Genomic DNA, 13152 nt, shown 5'->3' on the forward strand with positions numbered 1-13152 from the left:
AAAGAGAATCCCTCTGTGGACCTATTCGTGTCTGTTTTTCTGCATGAGAGTCATCCAGGTCAAGGGAAACGGATGTTGGCTTGTTGAAGGAATTTGTTCCTTGTCGTCCCGCACTTCAGCGAAAACCTTTCTATCGTCCAAATAATATATAACTATTTGCTAATTGCGACCGTTTCACAGCCATGCTGCAGAGGTTGCATGTTAAAGTAGGTATGTCATAATATATAAAAAGAGGTTTCATAGTTTCTGTACAAATACTAACTAAAAGATGGCCACGTTTTTCGGCTTGTGAAAAATCACGCCGGAAGCCAATGGCCATCTTCGTGGTAAACCGCAGCTAAACCTTATCGTCCTTAAACTAAAGTGCCTCGTTCTCCACTTTGCATGAACAGTCCATCCCCCTGCACCAACCAGAAAATTTCCTGGTTCAGAACCGAGTAGTTGCTGTGTTCTGCTGATTTTCGCTATTTCGTTTCTGTATCGGGCTGTTCACGTCAATGGATTAAGAGGCTTTGTAGTTACAGCGTGCCCTGCCTTCCACTCACTGTAGTTTTTTCGTCGTTCCATTTGCGTAACCGTTCTTGTACCCGTTCCTCTGTAATTTACCGTTTGCTATGCTCTCCGCAGACGTCGAAGTTTCCACGGCTAATTTTTCCTGCACCGCTTTACCGTTGGCCGCCATCTTAGCAGCATAGGCTCGTTTGCCCTGAGGAAGACAATTGTGAAAGGGTAAATTTATTGGTCATGCAACGTTAAGTTCATGTAACGACTCGTCATTATATTCGTTAACGTATTCACCTTGGCTATGTAGGCCTTCGCGTAGAAGTTTCCAAAGAGCACTATGAACGAGACCATGTACAACACCAAAGCGTACTGCATCCACAGCGGGAAATCGCACCCTGAACGAATCCCATTTATACCAAGGACCAGGGCTGCCGTGAACTGGATCAATTGCAGGATCGTGAGGTACTTCTTCCACCACAAAAATTTCGCTATCGACGGACCGAGAGCGGCAAGTCCGTAATAGGAATACATCAGGACGTGAATGAAGCTGTTCACCATTGCCGGAAGGAATGCTGAAGAAACCATGACGGTACTTATGATTACACCAAGTTATTTCGATTTCATTAGAGTATTATGATTGGTTCAAAAAAAAAAAAAAAAAAAACTGGGCATGCCACAGTCTGTTTGAATATCCTAATCATCCTTGATGTCGGTAGAAGAGAGAAAAATAAAAAGACAATTAAGAACTCAGTCAGTATTCGGCTAGCTAGAAATTAGACGAACTATGCAGTGACCCACTGGAATTTTAAATACGATGATTTGTTTGGTGACAGATGTAAATAGAAAACGGTGAAAGCAAGTCCCGTTCGTTAATCCGTCAACTTTAGTCTCACCCGCGGCGTGCGGTTGGAAATGGAGATGTACTTACTGGACCCACTCGGCACCCACTTGATCCCAATCCACCACAAGGAGAACATGGTGGAATGATGATAAACGTGAAGAAAGCTGAGCTGATTATCCTTCTTTCTAAGAATGAAGAAGAACGTATCGCAGAACTCGAGTAGCTTGCTGAAGTAGTACCACCAAACCGCGTTCGCAATCTGTATTCACACATTTAAGATTTTATAATAAGAATTGCATTGATCCTTGAAAAAATTTGTCTCTTCATAATGAAACTTGTTCTTACCTGAATTTCATCTGGCCTAGTGATGTGTCTGATCGGCTGGCACACGTAACTATACCGTAACCTGGTCGAGGCCACGAATAACTACGACAGAAAAATAAAACGACGTTGATTAAAGACGCTGTTGCAAGTATTAACTGAATTAAAGAGGGTTTTGGTTCTCGTTACACACTTCTATGGCGATGTAAGCGTTGAGGCAGGCCATCGCCAAGTTGTAGGGAACGAGGGCCCAGGTGAGCTTGAAGGCTCGTCTGCTCCGCATGATCTTTGGTCCAGCCCAAACTATTCCAAGGTACAACACGGTGTAGAGCAGCGTCGGCGCTGGCGAATCGACCAGCATCCATCCTCGCGTTCTGTCATCTTCGTTAAGAAAAATTTTAATCGATATTATGCACCGATCATTGATTTGCTGATTGATTCGTTACATTGGATCGCCGATGATGAACAGGAATATTTTATCATCAAAAGATTTCTTATCATCTTACCTGCCAGCGAAAGCGTCCACAGATAGTAGTCATAAGCGTCGTGAAATAAATTCGTTGTCGAGTTTAGCAGGCCTGCCATTGCCTGAAACAGATCAAGAAAGAAGAAAAATTAAAAATCGAAACTGAAATTGCCTACAGAGCAGCGACATGCTCGTTCTGATTATGCACTTTTACTTCTACGTGAATCTCGGTATGCAGATAATTACAGCGCACGGAGAAAGTGATAATTGCATGTTGCTCTACAAAGAATTTCAAAAAAATGTTGAGGTGATTTACTATGTATATATATACCATATATACCTTGGGATTTTGGTAAGTAGGTATATGAATGCGACAACGAAACAAAGTGAGTAACCACAAATAAATCCTGAGTCTCACAAAACTGCAGGCAACGTTTGATTCCTATTCAAAGAAACTCCCCATGCGATACAATTTCTTGTCTGACTGACGGCAAGGTATCATTCCAGGTGTATCAGATGTCGTGTTCATTCAATAAAATCTCGCATAAGTGCATTCACGATACTTAACGACTATTTGAAAATTGATATACCTAGGATTCAGTCTACTAAGGCAAGTTCACAAAGATTCAGATAAAAAGAAAGAAAGAGAAAGAGTGATTACTGAAAGAGAAGATAATGAAGCAGCCGAACTTCTGTTATTGGAATGACAATAAAATATAAGTGAGAGTCCCTAAGATCAGAAGAAGCAAAAAAAGCAGAACGTATCACTTGATGGAAAAAACCGTCCTCAGCGACAACTTTCTACACAACGCGAGGTACAAACGAGTTGAACTGCAGCAATTGAGTAAATGAAACTTGTGAATAAATGTGAATATTTTTGACGAATTCTTACCGCGTGTGACTGTTCGCACCAGGTCCTAGTATTCCGAATCTAGTATTAAAAGTGGAACACAAAACTACTGTGGCACGTCAAAGCTGGCTCATGACAATCTGTAACGACAACGCGAACGTCGAGCACCAATGTGGCAGCGAATCTCAACGTCTCTTCGGTCTGCTTTATAACTTTGGCCCGACACGAGGGGAGAGGTGTGGTTTAACGGGGTCAAAACCAACAGAAATGCTGTGGGGATGGACTAGCGGAGACGGGACTTGCTGAAATCGGTAAGTATTAGTCCCCGTCTCCCACGAGCGGGGGCTGAGGAAGGCTGCAACCGATTTCCCCTACCATCCACCATCGTCCTCCACACAGCCCGGTCCCCACGCCAAGGACTAGGTTACTGTCACGGGGAATACACTACACGGTCTGTCCCACTGTTCAATGCCAACATGGATCTCGTGGTCGCGGTTGCAAGTACCGGCTTCGTATGAATTAATTCAAATTCTCTTCAACTTTTGATCAGCAATAAATCGACGTTTTTTTCAGCGACCAACTCGGTTCTTCTCACCTTGTTGATTCTATCTGTAAACCTGATCCCAATGATCACACTGTCTCACACAAACGCTAAGGAAACTTCCAAGGTCGGCCAAGTATTGTAAGAATTACCCCGATGACTCGATTTGGAAATTCCGAAACCGCAGTTACGAGATTTCTAAGCTCATCCAATCCGCCGATGGACCAGCGGCTGAATGTGAGTCTGCACGATGTACAACACCATCGGGAGATCGGTATCAGGCTCGAGTGTATTATTCGAACCTCTCGTGCCCCGGGTAGTCACCGCAACTATTTACGAGCTGAGCACGCGGTTTCTGATGGGATTGAACCGCCTACGATGGAACAGGACGAAGCTGGGTTACTGGGTAAGGCATGCAGCATTCAATGCATTCAGACAGAGATTCTCTCGCCAAAAAGGTCTCGACTAAAGGTCGCCTGTGCTCTCCGGGAAGACACTGGCTGGGGAAAGCGCACTCGAGGACCTCGTCCTATTATCCGTAGCTCGTCCATTACCTCGACTTTGCAGAGCCAAAAGACCCGTGCACTGATCAATCGGACTAGAAAGCAACGGAAATTTCCGTCAACATGATCGCAGAGAGTAGTTGAAAAAATTGATAAAGGCAAGGCAAAGCGAATGGATGAATAATTCGTAAACTTTAACAAATGTTTGGTCAATATCTTTAAGAATGGAAAATTTGAGCGCCGAAGAGAAACTTCGAGCTGACCATCGATTGATGGTGGCTATCCCGCCGGCACACCTGCGATACGCTACATCAATGAGAGACTGTAGATCGCCAGGGGGCTTTGTACTCTCTTCCGGGTGTGAAGCAAGTGAAATTTCTTCACCGCATGCACAGCAAGTCCGTTGAGAACAGAGTCTCTTATATTTCCTTCGTCATTACTGATGACGATTAATATTGATCCAAAAAGTTTACAGTTCCAATTTATACATTGGTCGGGCACTAAATATTCTATTTTCAGCGTGCTGAAATTGTTCCAAGAAATTCACGTCATATGCAAGATGACAGAATATGCGAATGTTGAAACTTTGCTCAGTTTTCAAATAGGAATTAATTTTTGTACCAGGAAGGAGAAGTACCAACGACGTCGATGGGATAATATTGTCATAATATCCACGGATGATTAAGATCTTCTTCAAGCAAATTTACTCGTCGTTTCGATGTGTGTTAAACCAACTTGTGAAAAATCTTCAGCCGTTGGATTTTCCGACGATCTTCCTACATAGTTATATATTACGTCTCCACTTTTCAAACGCGCCAGGTTTCCCTGGAAACCGTAAAAATGTTTCACACTCATGTTAATCCCACGAATTGGTCTTCTCTTTGTGCACCTGACATGTGAAGCATGAAACGTATCTCTACGTTGAAATGAAACCGTTCAAAGATCATTATTTACAACAGCTTGAAAGGTGGTACACTATGTCCATGTTCATGCCTCATACTATGCTACGACATTAATTGCAATCTCGACAAAGATTCGATGGACCTTATATGAAAGCCGGTCTAAATTATCACATTCTTATGTGTTCTCGTTTTTTTTATCTTAAACCAAAAATTTAATCATACGAATTTAGTTTTTACATCTCTTTTATCTCGAGGTAAATTGTACAAGCTGCTGCAACAGATTCGTATTAAGTAAATAAAAATGCCAACTCATCGAGAGATAAAATAATTTTATTGCAGTTTACTGGTTTCTCGACAATTCGTAATGCACTGTCCGATAGCAATATTGTTATCCAGCAGTTTCAACTGCATTCACAGAAAAGAACATACGGTGTCGCATATTAACTGTGACAATTGTGCTGTGTCCAAGGCTGCGATGACGATAAATCATTCAGTTAAACTTTTGCTAGTGTGCAAGCTTCACGCACGTTTGACACATATTGTATTGGCACTGAAAAAATAGACAACTACATCTAGCTGTAAATGTCATACTATCGATTTGAAATTACTTAAAGCAGCATAATTTGCGTTGCTACTTGTTTCACGTGTATCCTGAGGGAATATGGATTTGGAGATCGTTGACTGAAAATCATATCCTATAACGAAGGTTTTTTTCCAGCAGAAATCGTCTACTAATCAGATAATATGCATATTAGCGTCTGAATCTTAAAAATGCGAATAACAATTAAGCCTGGCATGGTAAACTCAACGCACAGTGCGTACACACACACGCAAATAATGTTGAAAGCAACGTCCATGGAATCACGTAGTTGAGTGATAATACTTCTCGTAGTGGGCGAGAAGCGGAAAAATTTTCACCTTCGACTGCGGTGAACGGGAATGAATACAGATTCTTCGATCCGTCAAGCGTTAAAAGTGATTGGAAAAAGTAAACGTGACGATCTAACGATCCAGTTTTAATTTCAGTGATTTATCACGGCGCGCCTTGTTCTTCATCCTATATTTACCGTTTTATCGATAAATTATTATTATGAAAAACGAGACACGCTCTTCTTCTTCTTCGTCTAACACAAGACTTCACGCCTGCAGTTTTTTCTGTAAAAACGCTGGTCTTATCTACATATTATAGACGCGGAAGTATTACATGAGCACAAGTATGCTAGTCCAATAGGTTAACCAAAGATAATGTGGGGATGTGTAACATTTGTGTGAATTAAATATTTGAAATTCTACGGATATTGCTTCTTTTTGTATGCGTACTGGGGAAAAGGTGGGTCAAGAATTGTACAACACATGATTCAAGCACGCTTTAACATGGGCGCGCATCTGAACGGCACGAGGCACACACTCGCCCAAGTAGGTACCTCCTCTCACACGAACTCGCACTTTCACGTTTCGCTTTTTTCCGCCATTAGAAAAAAGATAATAAGCCAGGAGATTTCGCTGGTGCTTAACTATACCTACGGTAAATACGTAAAAAACAAAGAAAAATCCCAGTGCCAGGTGCGGATGAGAAAGACATAAACGAAATCGAACCTGTTTTATGTACATACCTACACAAATCGAAAGTAACCGCCGGACAATTAACCAAGTTTGCGTTACTCGGACTATTAGAATTGAGGAAAAACAAAAGGAAAGAAAAGTTGGATGCTCGCCGCTTTCTTAACCATCGTCAATTAATGTCTTAAATAAAAAAAAGTGTTACACATGATATTCTGATCGCAAGAGACTCAAGAGAGAGCCTTGCAAAACACAACGTGTCCTTTACGGATCTAGAAAGGAGGAGTAAATCGGAAGGAAAAAAGAGAGGGAAACGTGCGTTCGACTCGGTGGCATTGCCCGCCTTACATTATCCGTAGACCTATATTACCTTCGACTGGAATGAACTTCTTTCTCGAGTTAACTTTCGCGATAAGGGAAATAATTTTCACTGCACATATCACATTTTCAATCAGGAATACGATAGCATAATACAGTCAATGGCTCTTGCATGGGAGTGAGTGAGGCGTGAAAAAAGCTTTAAAGATGTCTGCAAACAGGCCTCTTGAAATATGTTCAATGCACGCCGATATTTGCAGTAAGCATACACGTCAGGTTCGAGAAGCTGTGTTCAACAGGTACTTCAGAGCTTCGCACGTTGCAGAAAAGACGTTTGAAGAATTCTAAAATTCCCGCTTGAACGATGAATTCAGATCTTCGGAATCGATTGCAGAGGTGCGCGAATCGCCTCGTAATGATCTCGATGGCAACGCGGTTATCTATTTATTCAGCATGGAATATATAATTCAAGTTAAGCTAGGCTGCTAATTGGACCGCCGCGCGTTTCTCCACAGGATCGAGTAGCCGCGATGCTGCACTGCGCCGTCTCCGTACCGTATCGTAATTTTTTTATTTTTTCCTTTTACTTTTCTTTCCGACCAACAGAACCGGATCGCATTTACCGCTGCACTGCATGTTGGATTACCGGTTTCTTACGAGCCTACAAGCTGGAGCAGAGCCGCTGGAATGAATACGCGTATCTAATCGCGTATTGTACACGGGAATACCGATCGTGGAGCCGATTGACCATCGATAAGTTTCTGCCCATGCACATTTCTTATCTTGATTAAGCCGTTTGAAGCGTATGAACGTTACGTTGGATCTGTCGGTATTTTCAATTGGAAGATATCTCGATGCGTTTCTCGAGTTTTGATCGCGTGCCGGATAATTATGTGTAAACAGAATTGTAATTACCCTGGGAAACGAGCCCGAATACATATTTATGCGTTATAACACGTTGCCTAATAAGTTGGAAAGTGACAAATCGGTATTAAGTTACTCGAAGATGTATCGAAACGATATTAGAATTCCTCGACGAACATTGTGCGTTCGAACGACGGAGCCAATTAGTCGCGAACAACAATTATTGCTCAAGGAGAAATTTTTACAACGCAACGTGAAATTTCCCGATGGTTGTGTATAAGTTGGAAATTTCGCGGTCAGTACCTACGTGCTGTCAAACGATGTGTAACCACCACCCCCAGAGTATAGAAATATATTGTATCACAGTGATTTAGAAAAGTGTGAAAGGACGGCAATTAACTTGAATACTACCTGCAGCTACGATTTACGAATACAATGGAATTGTGATGATATGTTAATTGAAATGGACGCGACCGTCACGCGCCGACCGCGCCGCTCTCGTTTCTATAATTATTTCCCCCTCCCCCAAATTTTTATTTTTCCATGTATGGAATTTTTTTCTTTGCTCTTAATTTTCTCGCTCTCGTTTGCCCCCTTTTCACAAATTCTAAACAGGCAAAAAAACCGCGAGATAAGGAACGGTGAAAGTCAGGTGGTTTTCTCGATTCCGCCACCGCGGTCCGCAAACACCGAGAAACCCGGCTTCTTCCGCGGATGCAGCTTCACCCTCTGCACCCAGTCGGCAGCAATCCTGCATTTCACCGATGCAACGGTTTGCTTTCCGGTTTGCTTCGCTCTCGGCGAGGTCGAAACTCGTTCCGCAACTTTTCTCGGTACGGATTTCGACGCGTAGGATGAATCTCGTAGGAGAATTGATTTTGGCTTGACGCCAACACGGAGCGAATTTCGAATTTTTTCAATTCAATCACATATCTGATATTTTTTTCGTAATTATCTAAAAATCCTCGGACGCACAGTGCACCACGCTTTAGTGTAAAGTGTTACAACGAGCGATGCTGCATTTATAATATAGAATGAATAAAACGTATGCCGATTGAAGAGAGTAAAATTTTGGGCATATAAAGTGAATGATTATCACCTGGAGAAGAGAAAGTGGTTGTAAAGATTCCTTGCATGATACGCATAATAGTGATAATTAGCTATAACTATAGCGCTCAATAAATAACTAACTAAAATGTTACGAGTAATTTCAGCATGCAACATGACTTGACTTGACTGACTCAACGGTGTCTTTAGGTCATGTCGTACGGCGGGTAAAACTGAAGGAACTGATTAATCCGCTTTCACGCAAAACGCCAGGAATGCGGTATGGTTTCCGAAAAATTGTACAACAATCACAATGCTAATTCACTAACCTCTTGATCGGAGTATCCGGTTGCCGTGTGTGCGTGGAAAATGAATCGGAAGGAGAACCAGGAGATCCGGTTCTTCGCCGGCTGGGACTAATGGACCCCCAGTATGATAATCGGCGAGTTTTAAGTAATGGCCAGGTGTAGGTGTGCGATTTGTTCCCAGACGGCAGGTCTTCGTTATTTCACTTCCATATTTTGATTAGTAGTAACTTTTGTACTTTTCTCATCGGCTTGATTCCGTTTTATTTCACTATTAAATACCACGCAGAGCCGATCGTTCCGCAGTATCAGGCACAGGAGGGTGTGTTAGCGAACGGCGGTAGCCATCACTGAAATCAATACAGCCCCTCGCCACTCCGTGTTCACCCTTGCTAGAGTCGAGCGCCACTCTGCGTCGAAACCGCCAAGAGTCAGTTGATACATCCGCTTACTGGTTGGAAAGAAACACCGGCAGCATCACCGACGATCGAAACGCGATACAAATTCTTTTTATTTTTAATCTATCCCCATTTCCTCGCAACAATTTTATACGGAAAGCAGTGCACTGTATCTCTCCTCTCTCTCCGCAAATAGCCACCTCGATATCTTCATTCGAGACCAACTGATCGCTCCGAAGGTAAAAGTTGTAAGACTCGTTTCACGTCTCAGACCGTATTCATCGGATCCTTTGTTTCTTTCTGCTTTTTTTCTCGATAAGAACTAGCGAACGTGAAGGGTGAGAATTGGGGGAGAAAAAATTAAAAACAATAAATTCTTCCGAAAAATACAAGCAGCCGTATCTTCTTGGTTCAATGTTTTGTTTCATTTTTCCTACATAAATGGAGGGTAAAAAAGCTCAATTCTAACATCTGCACTTTCTCCTTATGTATTTAAATGATTAGACTTATATTCAGTGTAAATGGAGCAATATATCGAGGCTACAACGAATTGTGCAATAAATGTGCAAAATATGAATATTTTCTATTCCTGAGACTAGAGTTAATTAATCATCGTGATTTTATACACTTCGTGATTTTTCGCTGATATTTATACCCAGACCGTTTACGAGAAAGTTGGTTCAGCATCAGCAGTATAGTTCTCACATGCAAGTATATAACTATAAATCGCACGGATAATAAAGAAAGAAAAAAAGAAAAAATTCGGCCGACATAATCAATTAATCTATCTTGGTAAATAATCTTTGTTATCAGAGTAAAAAGAACTGCAATAGCAATTGATTCGTGTCAGATGGCTCGCATATAATCCATCGTGTCGCAAAAACTTGTCTGACAATGAAGTACCTTGTTCAGCGTTGAAATGGTTTTCAGTTACTCCGTCCGTTGGTCGAAAATGCAAATTGAAGTCCCACGCACATATTTGAGCAGTAAATTAATTCGAAATGTAAATTGGCATTGGTTCCAGAGCCTTATATAAATGTGTAACATGTACCGAACAATTTTCACTCACACATAATTTCTTTCCTCGTGATACCACAAGCTTTACGTGCGCCAGCATTACGCCTGTCTGCGCATCTATGCACGATAACAATTTCTAATTATATTCGCAAAGGCATTGAAAGTCCGAGTCGATTCGCCAGTGGGTTTGTAATTACAGATAAATGTAGGCATATGTTTATGCATAGATATTACAGGTATATATACCTACACGCAGTAGATACGTTATTAGCCACAAAGTATTAAACTCAAGGAAATTTCACTACAGCTGGTAACATGCATCGAGAATTCTCGACACGAAAGACTTTGTACTTAGATCATTGACGATTTACGGAGATGTTCTGAACCGAGTCCTGCTCTGAGCTTCTTTCACCGAGTATCAGGGCAATTGACCGATTTTCAGATAACTGTGTTAATTACGTACTGAAGGAATCTTTCTGTTCCCATAAGAATGTAAGAGTTATCCGATTTCTGGGTCAAATAGGTACCTTCACCTATCGAGACAAGTGATCCAGTATCGCGAACGCGAGTACAACCATCGGGCTATAAGCAGCTGTCACGATCGATTAAAAAAATTCGGGCCATCTTTGATCAGTGCAGGATCAAAATCAAAAAATTTGGGAGGGATAAAAAGAGAAATGTGCTCTTACAGGCTCGGCAGATGCAGTGTCATTAAAAGTCTTTTGATTCTCTGACGCGGTAGGTCGGGGTCAACCACTTTCACGGCCAATCAAACTTCCCATTCCGCCTCACGCGGCTGTAACGGCGAGATCTGATGTAGCGAGAAAACGCGTATTATGAGTATGTAAATGCAATAATAAACGATCTAGTCTACATTGGAGATGATGCTTTCTCGTTGAACGCAGAATGCATGCTTTTGAAAATTGAAAGGATCACTGCAGGAAGCATAACTAGCCGGAACGCGACGTTACAAAGCGTGTATAATTGGCAGTTGCCAAGAAAATTGAATCAATGAAACTCGTGATTGCTCTGAAAACGCACGCGAGTCATTGCGTGAAATTTCTAAGAGAAATTGATCGCGATCAGGGAGTGAGAGAAAGAAAATCATTCAGAGACATACATCTCTCTTCCTCTATTTTTCCCTCTACGCGTGTTTCCGACTGTAAACATTCAGCGATCTGCGATGTTTCTTTGCCATGAATTGGCCGATGGTTAGGCGACGGAAAAATTCATCGAGGTCGGGGATTGAGGCTACGGGTTTTAGAACCAAGTGATGTAAAAGTCCCGTACAGCATGTACCCGCTACTGGCCGTGGTTTCAAAGATGCTTAATGGAACATCGCGCCTTTGGCTCTGTAATTCCTGAGCCGTTCGTTATTCCTCCTGCTCCTCCTCCTCCTCTTTCTCCTCCTCAGCATCCGACTGGTTACCACGGTCCACATTCAACAGCTCCTTCCTCCCTGAGCCTCCAAGGCTCCTCGTGTAAACCGAGACAATTGTGCAGGAACTAGCAGTAGAAATCCCGAAGTCATCGCTCACACCGTGCAGACGGCGATAATGAGCCTCAACTGGAGAAACACCGAGTGACACATGTCCGATTTTCAGACTAACAAAAACACGCTCGTTGCGCTGTGGAGGAATGGATGTCGTTTCGGTTCACAATCAGACACAATCGGTGCTGGCAGAACTTGGAATCGAAATTTCCACGAGACTTTTATAAGATTTGCAGTGCAAAGCCTCGCGTTGACCAAAGACCAAAGTTGAAACTGTATCATCGTAATTCCAACAGAATTGCACGGAGCTGCAGATACGTTGTTACTGCATATATACCGGCGTGAAAGTTGGAACAATTTGAAAATCCCAGGAAAAAGCCGCACTTACTTTGGACCGTTGAGATCGAATAATCTCCGGCGTTCGCTAGTTGCATTAAGTGCAGCAACTGCACTGCGAGCTGCAGTAAACAGCCCATGAAGATATTTTCGAGATTACCCAACTCGTCGTAAATTTAAGTAGCAGAGGAGAACCTGTACTGCGAATTCTCCGACTGGTACTCGGACCCGACGAGGGAATGCTAATGTTGCAGAATCATCGTGTGAAAGAAGCTGTCATTGGTATTCCTCATTCACACCACGCGGTGCATCGTATTGTATCGCATCCGAGTAGTTGCGAGCTTCCGTTTTTCAGGTGACACGGTTTCACACTTGACGAATGCCTCGCCATCCGTTCTTCCACTACTTCGGTACTCTAAGACAACGAGGAATCCCGGGTTACAAGCTCGCGAGAAGTTTTCCTCGATTAATGATGATCGATGGACTGCCGGATTCGGAATACTCGCGTTTTTTTACGAAACATGAAACATTTCTGAGCGGGAAATCTACAGTCTAGATTACCATTTTTCAGAAGTGACCAACGCATTGGGCACCATAAGCATTGGGCCCTCGTCGAATAGCAGATTGTTATGCTGGATGATTTTGAGAGGCGGAAAGTAGCCGGTCCTCTGGCGCTCTCGAATAGCCAATGAACTTTCTATGGTGGACCAAAGCCGAGGGACGAAACAAAACCAAACGTGAAATCGAAAGGTAATATTGTCTGTAATTTTATTGTACTTCTATAATAAATAAAAGTAGTTCATTTTTTCTGTTTTAACTCTTACCTCTAAGAAGGACCACGATGAGAAGCCTTATATTCGAACGGACAGTTTTCATCGCCTATCGCG

The 13152-nt window shown here is 42.4% G+C and overlaps 1 protein-coding gene across 4 annotated transcripts in view; it reads right to left on the reverse strand.

Moving 5' to 3' along the window:
• The window catches only part of LOC124412531 (elongation of very long chain fatty acids protein 4-like), a 20632-nt gene continuing 7480 nt past the window's right edge, over positions 1 to 13152 (reverse strand). The window contains exons 1-7 of one of the 4 annotated variants that reach the window (XM_046892481.1): positions 9047 to 9382; positions 2173 to 2254; positions 1860 to 2047; positions 1691 to 1771; positions 1433 to 1604; positions 799 to 1076; positions 1 to 706 (exon numbers count right to left, since the gene is read on the reverse strand). In XM_046892481.1, coding sequence (XP_046748437.1) covers positions 542 to 706; positions 799 to 1076; positions 1433 to 1604; positions 1691 to 1771; positions 1860 to 2047; positions 2173 to 2251 — 963 coding nt within the window. In that variant the 5' untranslated portion in view covers positions 2252 to 2254; positions 9047 to 9382 and the 3' untranslated portion in view covers positions 1 to 541. Of the gene's footprint in view, positions 707 to 798; positions 1077 to 1432; positions 1605 to 1690; positions 1772 to 1859; positions 2048 to 2172; positions 2255 to 3024; positions 3207 to 3245; positions 3266 to 9046; positions 9383 to 13152 lie in introns of those variants that run through there. The other 3 variants (XM_046892484.1, XM_046892482.1, XM_046892483.1) reach the window with 3 other exon arrangements.

Source organism: Diprion similis, chromosome 11, assembly GCF_021155765.1.
Source record: "Diprion similis isolate iyDipSimi1 chromosome 11, iyDipSimi1.1, whole genome shotgun sequence".
Taxonomy (NCBI): domain Eukaryota; kingdom Metazoa; phylum Arthropoda; class Insecta; order Hymenoptera; family Diprionidae; genus Diprion; species Diprion similis.